We start from the raw sequence: 12,473 nt of genomic DNA, 5'->3' as shown, positions 1-12,473 counted from the left end.
GCTGTTTTAATGATGATCTTAATGGGTTTTTTTCTTCAGAATGAACAGTGGTTGTGATATATTCTATATACATAGAAAAATGGCTATGAGAATTTCTCATTAAGATCTCAATGAAGGCGAAAAACAATTGTTGCTTATTGTTTGGAAAGATTTTTCAGAAGCAAAAGAACTTACAGAAGTACATATGGTTGTTTATGTTCTAGGAGACAACCATGCTTAATTTTCCCAGAGAATTAATGATGTTAAAGTATTTGCCAATACATTTTAAATGTAGCTGCATTACAGTTTTATGTTACACTAAAGTTACATGTTTGGGTATTTTGTTTCATTTTTTGTAATAATCACTGTTGTGGTGTAATAGCATCTAAAGAAACATGTCCAGTGTCTATCAACTCTCTTGGGAATCCTTTACAACATGCACAGTTTGTTAGAGAGGTCTCTTTATGCATCAGTGAAATCTAGGCGTTGTGTCTAGAAAAGGTTACATTCTTGCAGCAAAGCACAGCAACACTACCCAGTGATCAAGGCTTGAGTGCAAGTTACTTGGCTTTCACTGAAACTAGAGTCTTGAGGTAGAAAATAATTTCTTGAAGGAAGGTGAGACATCGCATTAATGTATTTGTTCTTGCAAAATAAAAATGAGTCGGTGCTTAATAAGAGTGTATAACTGATAACATTTCAAAGTAATGAATGATAGATTAAACCTCTACCAGCGTTGCTCTAAACTGTGAAATCCAGCTTCCAGGAAACATTGTCTAACTGAAAAAGCAATGTATAGGCAAAGTATAGATCTCATAAATTACTTTCAGAAGTAAATTCAGAGTTTAAAAATATAGTATTTCAAATAAATAGAAATCATTACATAGAAGGATGATGAGCTTTCAAGAGGAAGGCTTGGAAATGGTGATCTCATTTCACAAAATGAATCCATACTGCATGCATTTTGTTTGTCTACCCTGAATATCTAGTTCTGAGTTCTAGTAGCAATTCATTTTTGCTTCTAGAGCTGACAGAAAGCTCCTTGTAAAATCTACCTTTTAAAGCTGGACAATAAGCAGAAATATCACAGGCTTTTGGAGTACTAGCAGCTGAATGATGCTTTGTGTTATAGGATTGAGACAGATAAATTTTAATGTATTTAATATAAAAAAAGGAAAAAAGAGAAATAGAATTAGAATGTTCCTTTCATTCTGGGTTCCCTCCACTCCTATCCTTACTGAGATTACAGCAGTTCATAGGAGACAATATTGAGAGGAGGGAAAGAGGACATCCACCCCTCAAAAAACATAAATTCAAGGACATCACTGTTGAATAAAATGTAAAGTAGAAGGCTGTGGAACATTGGAGGGTTTGCCCTGAAATGGGATGCTGACGTTCTGATTTTTTCCCCCAGTAAAGTTCATGCTTTTAAGTTAATGTACCTAAAAGTTTTACATGTAGACTTTTATTTAACTCTAGTTTTGTTTTGTTTTCAGCTGTGGGATTGGGATCTTGGTGCTTCCACATGACCCTGAAGTATGAAATGCAGGTGAGTGTTGATAAGTAGCCATGAATCATTAATGTGTGTATCTCACTGTATAGTCATAATGCCATTTCTTGACTAGATGAAACTCGTATAACATGAGCTAATCTCCTTAAGTATCATTGTATGTGACTCCTGCTCTCAACAAAAGGGTAGCGCAGGTCTTGTTTCATTAGATATTTTCCACCGATAGATATTCAGGAATATATACTTGCATCTAAAATAAGAGCTATAATCAATTGCTTACATTGGTAGAAAACACTTTATCCTTTGGGAAATGATACTGTCTTTTTACTCGAGTTGTTATTTTAAAATTCCTACAGCTTCGGCTTCATAGCAAGCAGTATAGACTAGAGTTATTGTTATTTATAGTGTCTTTTTTTTCATCTTAATGCTTTCTATTATGTTTTCCATTTATCTAGATGTACCTGTAGCATTAACACTGAAGTCAGTATCTTCTGAGTAGCAATAGTTGAGTCTTCCTCTCTCTCTTATTCTCAAGTAGAAGGCATTCTGTAATAAATTGCTGGGCATGAGGATTTGGTCCTAGTATTTGCCATTTTCTAAAGGGACACAAGGCGTCTTGTCCTGTTGTCCTATTTTAGGTCTGAGAAGATTAAGTAAATTATCTTTGAATCAGAGTGAAGTGGAATTCAGTTCAAAATTTAGAAACTTACATTTAAAAGTGCATGCTGGAAGTCTGTGCTCCCACCATTGTCAGTGGAAATAAGTGAAGTCAGTGGAGTTTAGAGAGCCGGTCAGCTGGGCTGAATCAATCCCCAGATTCCACTGGCAGTCTTAACTTGAATAATATTCATTTATCTTAATATAGGTGTTTAGTGTCATTTTAGACCCTGTGAGTGTTCTGTCTGGCCTCCAGCTGCCATCCCACAAAGGTGCAGGTCTCCTAGACCCCCCCCTGTCACATCTACCACTCTTGGGTGAGTGTCTTGGAGATGATGGAGCATCTCAGATGGTATTGGGCACCTATGCTGTGGCAACTGAAGTGAGTCCTGGATTTCTGCTGATCATAATGGGACCTGAGACACTGTGTATGTGGAGACCAAAAGTTGGGTGTCTTAGACTTAAACTGAATTATAATCTGTAGTGATGTTTGCCTCTATAATGCTCTGGTTTATATCTCTGGCATGTGCAGGAGACTGCCAGCCTCCATGGAGCATATTGTTGCCACCACGTAAGAATATTTGGTGCTTTTCTTGGCATGAAAAAAGTGATTTCTAGATCCATTTCACCACTCCCTCCCAAACTGAGGTGTGATTTACCTATATTCTTTTCAGCGGTGAAACTACCTTGAATTTCCATATTTTCATCTCTCCTCAGCTGCTTGTTCAAATCCTCTTTCCTACACTGATACAGAGGTGAGCAAGGCCACCCTGTAACTCAGATCATTAAAATGATGCTGGCTTAAAGCATTCTTATGTGGGTTTTTTTTGGTGTGTAGAGGCTATTTTAATCCAAGTCCCTTTGATGCTACTTACCATGTACTTCTGGTGTTGCATCAGAACAACTAAGGGGCCTGTGAAATTTGGTAAGTAAAGGGTGAGCAGAAGCCAGTGAGAGGGGAGCAGGAATGTCTTGCATCATCTTTCCCACTGGAGTAAAAGGGTTCGTGTGAGGCAGAGAAAGTACACTTATTATTTTGGTGAAATCTGCAAGTGGCCCATAATTATTCTGATTGCTAGCTCACGAATCACCATAGAGGAAACATTTCAACCAGTAAATAATCTTTTCTCATTCATTTTATCTCTTGTTATGATTAAAAGTCAAACTTGATAGCTGTTCAAAGAGATATATTTTTTTTTTATTTATTTTGCAATCTTAATACTGTAAATGGTCAATTCAGATTGCTTAATTAAGAGAAACGTGGAAGCTTCTGTTCTTGAAAGCAGTTATTTTGAATACTTCTGAAGCGATCACCTCTCTTTTTCTCTTATTTTTTTTATGGGAATCTGCTTGATTGTATGTTCCTCAAGAATCCAAAATGCTTATTTAACCAGTGAAATCAGCTCCCTGAGTTTCATTCTATCCATGTTTCTTCATTGTTCAGACATGTTCAGACATGCTGTTGACAGGATTTCTGGAAGCATTAATTCCTTTTGTAACAGAAGCCATTGTCTTCTGCGAGCAAATTCTAACTAGGACCTTTTGGGAGGCTCTTTGATGTTACCGTTATGCCCCTGAGAAGCTGCCAGCATGTGAACTTAAGAGTCTAATCAGCTGTCCAATTTTAAAAAATATTGCTATATTGTATTTCTTAGTCTTTTTTTCCCCCCTTTTTCTTTTATGAGGCCTTAAGCGACTCACGCTCTTAAAGACCTGCATGAATGAATCCTGCAACTAATTCCTATCAGACTTGGTAAAGAATATCGCTGAACTTATAAATAATAACTATTAGTAAAAAGCTGAATTCAGCTATTGCTTCTGTATCTTCCTCCCTAAGGCATCACAGCAAAGATAATGCGATGACAAGGTGCCACCTCACACTCCTGTTAGCTTTATCTGATACTTTCTTTGTGCTCCCTATTGCGGTTCCTGACCCTATAACGCACAGATTCAGGGATTTTAACCTTTTTCTGCAAGGTTAGTTGTGTGTATGGGAACTGGCTTGCAATGAATTGGATGAGCATGACTGCCTCACTGGAGAGAAACGGTGGGAGAGTGCAGGTGAAGAAGCAAGACCTGCCCTTTCAGCAGCATCTAGTCAGTAGATCTGTTTAGCAGTATTGTGAAACATTTTCTGAAGTTTCTATAGCCAAAACCACAAAAAGCTAATATTTTATACACAGGGTAATACATCTCTCTCCTTCTGTAAAGAACTAGATCGCCTTTTTTTTTTTTTCAAATATGAAATTTCAAATCTGAAAGAAAGTTTTTGCTTGTGAAGTGAGAAAAATTTTCCCAAACCAAGCAGAATCCATCGGGCTTTATAAAAGGTTTTGTGTAAGCTGTTATTGCTCTTAATGTGTCTTATTATTCAGAAAAACATGGTTGTGAACTTAAGTACCCTGTACCAGTAGCAGGAAGGTAATTTCTGTACAGACATGGCCATCAACAACTGTCTAGAGTGGTGATGGAAAAAGATCAAAATCTTGTTTGCATCCAGGTCTTGTTTTTCTTAGAAAAGAGTCAAACCTGGTGTAGCAATTCTAAGATGCCTAACTATTAACATTTGCTTAACATATTAGAAATCAGAGGCAGTGGATCTTCGTTGATCTATTTGTATGCTTTAGCAATTCATGATTTTCAGTCCTTTGTAAGAGGAGGTCAGTTTAACTATATATTTATGAGCAGAAGTTTGTTAATGTTCTTTGATGAGAAAAGTTTTAGAAGAAAATGAAGCTATGATTTTTATTTTTTTTCCTTCTAGTGATAAATAAATGACAATTTTGAGCGTACCTGTTTTTGAGAAATCACCTCTCTTGTGATTACTATTTTAATTCCATCTCCATTAAGGTGGCAATTTCCTGGAGAAATAACTGTTTTAGCTGTAACATGCTAGTCTTTTTCAAAAGTATAAAAATTATTTAAGACAATAAAACATTATATGGCAGTTATAATTGGAGGGGAGGGGGGAACCACCACCAAGAACCCCACAACAAATAAACAAAAAAAACCTGTCTCTGAATTAAAACAATGTAAGAAATTTCCAAAATTAGGAAGTAAACATGCAAGCACATCACAAGGTGCTTCCTGATGGGCTAAAGTTCTATTTTATGTTATGGAAAAAAATTATTTCAGTTTCTCTGTGAAGCTTGTACAAAAGTAAGAAAATGCTACTGGCTGTATTAAGCAGGCTATAAATGGGGTGGTCTTATTCAATCTGACTTTACAAAACTAATTCTTATAAATGTTTCAAGAGGCACGAACAGTGAAAATGGCGTGATTCTTTGAAGGCGTGGGCTTTTTATGAAACGTAATATTCAAAAGATTCAGAGTAATAAGCTTATTAATGCAGCAAGCTTTCAGTAGTTGAATAGGACTTGAAGTACATACTGAAGTACAGTCAAGGTAGATATCCAAATGACTTAAAAACTCCTGTTTTCTTAAGACTTAGCCTTAATTAACTCACACAAGCGTGTAGTAAGTAGTTTTCATGTTTTGATGTCTCTGCTTTTTGTAGCTGTTGGATGAACTGCCAATGATATACAGTTGTTGTGTGTTTGTCTACTGCCTGTAAGTATTTGTTAAATGTTTTTTTTCTGAATATTTATGAAATGTAGAATCTGTGAAGCCAAATCTCATGTAGAGTGAGGCTGATACTGAAGCTTCTACTGTTTTCAGCGAGATCTTAGTTTTGCTTGCAGTACAGCATTATGATTTGGCCATTAGAGCACCAGGCTGACTTTAGTCCATGGTTTTTGCTAATTTAGAGATGTTTTACCATTATTTATTTAGCAGGAAAAAAATACAACACTTCTTAAAGGCTTTGTGTAGTATACAACCAGAGCTCAATGTTACTTGGTATGTAAACAGCAGACATGAAAAAAATCAACTTCAGTAACACCTACAAAATTACCAATATTGTAATTTATTTGAGCTCTATTTCTATGATGTAGTCTGACTCCAAATGCAAATTTCAGATTTCTGGTTAAATCTGCTCTCCACTCATCTGGAAAATTAAAGAAAAAATATTTTATGAAGAGTTGAGTGTATATTTTGTGTAGAGTGTCTTGGAACATGCATGACAGCTTAATGCCATGCCAGGATGTTTTTCTCCCATTTGATTTTGGGACCAATGTAGCATTTGGTGACTGTAAAGATACAGCAAGTTGTTTTTTTTCTTGCAAGGCCTGGATTTAACCTAATTTGTTCTGTTATTTGGAAAATCCAGATGATAAATCAACTTGTTGCAGACAGACAAAAAATTGTCTTTTTGTTTTTGAACATATCAAATATTCAGCCATTGAGAATTGGAATATCTTTGGTGAAGAGTACTGGCTGCTTGCAATGGAGATGGGATTCTATAGGACTAAACTCACATCTGTGGAAATTACCATTAGTTTGTGATTCATACATTAGTATGATTTTTGCAAACTCAGGACCAGAATCATAATGCCTCTGTTAGAGGAAATATTTCCATTGTAGCTCCCGATCTCCTTGAAATTGCCTTTGCATTTATTTTGTCTGATTTGAATGTGATTGGGGAAAAAGATGAGAAGTAGCTATAAAAATCTCTTTGAAAAAATAATCATGCTTATTTTGTGCAATGGTTACTCTATTATTTTCAAAACACTGAAGTCTGTTAATGCACTTATAGCTCTGATGTGTGTGTATGTTTGGTAGTAATTAAAATATTCAGAAGAATGAACTAATGTTTAGTTTAAGAGGCCTTTAATAATCATTTTGGTTTTCTTGAAGGTAGGTCAAATAAACTGGGGAGATGTAACTTGGAGTTATATAGACAACTTCCTTTGAGCCGCACAAAATCATTAAGGCTAAAGTTCATTTTTCTTGGGTTTTTGGGACCTTTTTTCTGATGGACATATGGTCTGGGATGTTTGTGTGTAATTCCATCACAACTGTGACTGCAGTGTAGTGTAGAGATTGTGAAGCTAATTTTAATTAGTTGTTTTACATACTGGGAGCAATTAGCTGTTTTTACCTTCCGTTTCTACCAGTACCCAATACCGCAAATTTACTGTACTGTGACTGTAATAAAGCCATAAACATTCTGCATTTTAACAGATCTCTAGAGTTCACTGTTTTGTAAGGCAGTCCCTTTCCCACGCTGCCTTTAACTCACAGATGTAATGTTTTTTGGCAGCTGTATTGCATTTTGAACTCATTTCTAATTTGCCATCCATTATTGCCTGTTAAGCACCTTCTGAAAATGTTTCTGCTTCCCAAACTCTTTCCACTGACTGGGTTATTTTTTATATATGCATGAGCTTATTGCAGTTTTTTGCACTAGATTTAACAAAAAAACCAAACCATTTATTGGTAAAAGTGTGAATTTTTATATGAAAATGACACATCTTTATTGGAGGAGCTAAAGGACCTAAAACTCATTTGGATCAATTTTCTCACAAATTTTTTTATAATATACCTTGAAAAATGCATCCTTTATATGGTAAGTGATGAATGTTATTGCTCTCCTTTATGTTCTCTTCCAGGTATGAGTGTTTCAAGTACAAGAACACAGTCAATTATCCACTGCTTTTCTTGTTAATAACATACAGCTTTGTGGTCAGCATAGTAAGTAACTTTTTCTGATATGGCATTTTCACCTGTAGGTTGACAGTTTTCCTGCTGGTGAAGGAACGTTATACAGGCAGTGCTGAATCTCTCGCACTTCCAGTCAAGAAGGACAAATTATTCTTTTGTTGGGAAAATTATGTGCTGGCCAGAGAAACCTGAAACCTTTCTATCTAAACCGCTGTATAGAGTAAATGAAGAAGAAAAACAGTAATCCAGTTACTAGAATAGGAATGTGAGAAAAACAGTCACTGTTGACTTGTTATGAGACCTTGGAAAAACTACATTCCTCATCTTCCCTCACTTTAATTCGTCTACAGTAATGAGAATAATCCTGTTCAACAGACTGCAAAAAGTGAACTGTGGTACACAGTCCAGGATATAGACTGGTGTTTTAAAACAGTGGCCAGAGTTAAAAAAAAATAGAAGAATTTTAACTGTGTCATGGCTAACTTGATTCCCTTTCTCAGTGCAGTGTGTTCCCTTTATGAATAAAATGAGTTTTGTGCTGGCCATCAACCACAGATGGAATCTCCTTCATTATTTTTATTGATAACTCTCTCTTTTAAAAAAGAGGTATTATAGGTCATCTTCTGCCTTCAAAATACTTGCCTGCTCTCTTCTGTGCCTCCTAAAATTTTTTTACGCTTGTGGCATGTTATGCCTGAAGTCTAGTGCCCTTCTCTCTTCAGAAGCAGAAATTAAATGAACTACATTAGCAATGGGAAGAACTGCTAGCTTTTTGTAAAATGAATTGAAATGTTGAAGCATTGTCAAAAACATTAATAATAGCAAATCACAGTAGAGTACATTTTCTTCTTGCAATGCATATCACGAGTGTGTCTGGTAATTTCTGCATCTTAATTGTTTTTGTATGTGTTGCAACTCTATTAAATGAGGAGATTTTAGATGTTAATGTCTCTATTTATGTTTCTTAATTGAAAATAATTCCAGAGTTAAAACGTCAGGTTTTGCCAGAAGAAACTTCAAAGGTTTAATCAACTTTAATGTTGCATGCATAGGCACTCATGTATTGATTCTAACAGAACAAGTCTTGGCAATATTTAGATGAATAATGTTATGATCGTTCTCTGTTGCAAATTATTTCTCTTTTTCTTTTCATCTTTTCAGGTTTACTTAAATTTGAAAGAGCCTGTATTCCATCAGGTAAATCTTGCTCTGTTGGAGGAGCTAATCTTATTTTTTAAACTATGCTGTTTTAGTGGAATGTTTTATAGGATTTTATAGCTGGAAGGAAAGTGGAAGGCAAGCACAATTCGCCTTTTGCTTTTTCTTTAAGCGGTATTGCTGCCTGTCATGTTTTCATCCTCTTACTTAGTGACCTGAAAAACTAGAATGGTTTAGTATGCGTGTTGTGTTTTACCATTTCACCTGATATTTCACATGGTTTTCAACAGTGGCAAGTGTAATGAGGGGAGCCTCGCTATGGGCTAAGGTGTGTGTGAGAGGGAGGGCTTAATGAGTCCTTGTCCACTTCTTTCCATTAGCAGCTGCTGTCAAACTATGACCTCACATCATAATGTGGCTTGGTACTGTGTTCTTCTCTCCACTTTAACATACTAGTTTGGGTTGGTTGTTTGGGTTTTTTTAACTATTCAATTTGACTTTGTGTAAATTCAAGCTGAATTTAAACACAGAATATCTTCTAGGGTTATGTAGCAGACTGGTTGTTATGGTCCTACAGGCTTAATGACATATTTGGTACAGGTTCCTTTTTTAGTAGCCCAAGAATATTAATATGCATCCACTGCCTGTGGGGTTAGGATTTGTATCACTTGCCTTTTCACAGGAGGTTAGAAATCATGCTCGTTTATGTATGCCATGAGTGGTTTTCCCTCATTTATGATTTTTTGATTAGGAATAACAGCTGAAAAATTGCCAAGCAACAGCACTGAGCTCTTTGCAGGACAGAGCTTTAAAGCCTTAATTTCTGAAATTGGTAATGCCTTCGCTTGTCAAAATGTACCTGCTGCATCAGCAGTTGTAAAAATGATACGTGATTCCTGTTGATGGATTAGTGAAGCACTGATGAATAAAATAAATTCCCAGCTGCTCCAAATAATCTCTCCTAGAAACATGAATTGTTGCTCTACCTATAGATAAAAAGAGAAACTTACAGGGTTTTTTTTTTAATAATGTTAATTAAATCCTCTCTTCCCCCCCCCCCCCCCCCCCCCCTAACATTTGCTGCAGGAAGATACTGACTGGGGTGAAAGCAGCAATTTCTAATGCTTTTACTGAGCTGGTTAGAACAGGTTTTGAATGAAGTGACTTAAAGTAATTATGTTAACAACGGTGACAGATTTTACTATTGATATTGGACTTTTATTCCTTTAATCCAGTATCTATTCAACCTACATCACAGCTTCACTGTATTCCAGTTTGATATGCTGGCATAGGTATTGTCCCATGCCACAAATACTAAGGTGATAGGTATTATGACTTGTTGGGAAAGAGGGAAACTTTAAACTGTTGCCCAAGCCCTTTAATTTTTTTGCATCTGGTTTCTCTTAGGTTCAGAATATGAATTCCCTGTTATAATTTGTACATGAGGAATTGATGTACAAAAGATTTAGGCCCATAAAAGTGCTGGACATCTTACAACAACTCTTTCCAAATTGATTTTTATGGAGAACATACAGTTATGGCCAAATTCCAAACATTCAAGTACTGCCCTCATTTTTTCACAATCTTTGCCAAGTATGTTGTAAATACAGAGGAAACATTTCCCTGACTGCACAGCTAAACAAGGTTATTTTCTTAATACTTGTCCTTCATTTTAGAGTGCACCACAAATAAATAAATTTCCCTATAATTTCAGTATTTTCCAGCTGAGTGGGTCACATGGACTCGAAGTAAAGTTAAAAGTGCTCGTGCAATCACAGTTTAAATCACAGTCTTGGTCCCTAACTGTATTGGAAAGCAGCATCAGGACATGAAGCAGCATTTGATTCCTCTAGGTATTTGTGATCATCATCATTTGTCAGCCTTGCAAAAAGAGGAATAACTACATGGACAGCTTTATATTGTTCATTGTCTCAGTGTGAGGGTTTTTTTTTTTCCCTGAAAGGAGAGCAATAAGAATGGAAAAGGATCCTATTATATTTAGTAGCTGGGATCCAAGCCTCATTTTTCAGTGAATTACTTTCTACTTTCCTTCCCAACTTAGGCTCATAAATTGCTTACTGCCAGCAGGGTGTGAAGGGGATTTCAGTTTGTTATTCATGGCACAGTGGCAACAGAGACCAACTTCTTTTTCTCCATCCACATATTGCAGATCTTTAAGGGTCTTAGTGCTTTAACCATAGGAGGGATGAGATGCATGTTTTAGTTGGAGGCTACACATCATTAGAAGGAAAAAACCAGCTCCCTGCCTGACAACTGATCTGGTATTTTTTGCTGCCTCATCAATTAAATGAAAGATAGCAGTGGCCTTTGCAAGCATGTATTAGCTTGTTTATGTCAAAATCTCTCAGGGTAGAGCACTATTATTACCTAATTTCCATGGTGCTAAACAAGCCTACATCCCAGTTTCATAGTTGTTTTTAAACCAGCATCATTGTCAAAGAAAACAGCTATGCCTCTCCCCTGTTTCCCATCTGGCACACAAATTTACTTTATGATGTGAATTTGATTGGGGAACTCAACAGGTTAAAACTCCCCTCGGAATTAGTTTTAAATCAGATGATTTGCTCATCCCTGTTTATCACGTGTATATTTGTGCTTATACGAGGATAAGGGGTGGGGGAGGACTGGCTGCTGCTGGGGAGTCATCTGTAGACTGCAAATATAAGACGGCCCTCGTAGCAGAAGAAACTACCTTGGCAGTTAAACTTTTAGACTCAAGTCTTACAAGTAGCCTTCTTTCTAATATGGTATGGCCTGGAAAGCTTTCCCCTACAAAGCATTGTTTTCCATCCTGATTTGTTGACTTGCTACATACCATATGCTAGGTATACACTTGTAGCTATTAAAAACCTCATTCAGCTAGTGGGCTAAGTTATGTGAGTAATGAAATAGATCTAAGAACCTGTTTTATTTGCTTAGCCATCTGCTGCAAAAGTTTGAAGCAAATTTTGAGCAAACAAATAATTAAAAGGTAAATAGAAAATTAGATTAAGTGATTATTTCTTCTACATTAAGAAATGTGATTTTAAAAATGTCTTTTGTATAGACGTTCCAGAAGTGTTGTAATAGTGGCCCATGAGAAACTAAGCAAGCTGGAGAAGTAGATGAGTATGAGTAATGCAAGTAGGGTAAGGGAGTGACTAGTGGAAATGACTAAAGGAGATGATGAAAGGCAGTCTCACTTTGGACTTTCTCAGGATCAGTAGTGAGACTGTTTTTATTTAATGACCTGTAGCCGGAAAAATGGAGTCGTGTACTGATGATATTTGTGATGATACAAAGGTCAGAGGCATCACTGAGTACAGAGAAGATGGAGATAACTGGGAAACCTCGAGGACTAGGATAACAAATCATTCAGAATGAAAGAGCATGCAGTGATGGGCAAATACCAAGTATTCTTGTTCTGAACTGCACACAGATCACCGAAGGAGGGAGGGAGGGGTGGAATGCCTGGATGTGTTTGCTGATCACAGCATAATAATATGACCAGTGAATTTTCTGCAACAGTGATAGAAATAAAATACAAGTATTGGATTTACCAATTAAGGTGACTTTGGGTAAGAGGGAGGGAGTGAGTGTGGGAGAA

The 12,473-nt window shown here is 36.4% G+C and overlaps 1 protein-coding gene across 1 annotated transcript in view; it reads left to right on the top strand.

Moving 5' to 3' along the window:
- ACER3 (alkaline ceramidase 3) overlaps positions 1 to 12,473 on the top strand; it is a 65,180-nt gene that overhangs the window by 31,136 nt on the left and 21,571 nt on the right. Inside the window, exons 3-6 of the mRNA XM_075742535.1 lie at positions 1,476 to 1,528; positions 5,664 to 5,716; positions 7,657 to 7,738; positions 8,870 to 8,905. Of these exons, the coding sequence (XP_075598650.1) occupies positions 1,476 to 1,528; positions 5,664 to 5,716; positions 7,657 to 7,738; positions 8,870 to 8,905 (224 nt within the window). The remainder of the gene's footprint in view (positions 1 to 1,475; positions 1,529 to 5,663; positions 5,717 to 7,656; positions 7,739 to 8,869; positions 8,906 to 12,473) is intronic.

The sequence above is a fragment of the Balearica regulorum genome, chromosome 1, assembly GCF_011004875.1.
Source record: "Balearica regulorum gibbericeps isolate bBalReg1 chromosome 1, bBalReg1.pri, whole genome shotgun sequence".
NCBI classification, from domain to species: domain Eukaryota; kingdom Metazoa; phylum Chordata; class Aves; order Gruiformes; family Gruidae; genus Balearica; species Balearica regulorum.
The sequence above is the reverse complement of the archived record's forward strand: the minus strand, read 5'-3'. Positions and strand labels throughout refer to the sequence as shown.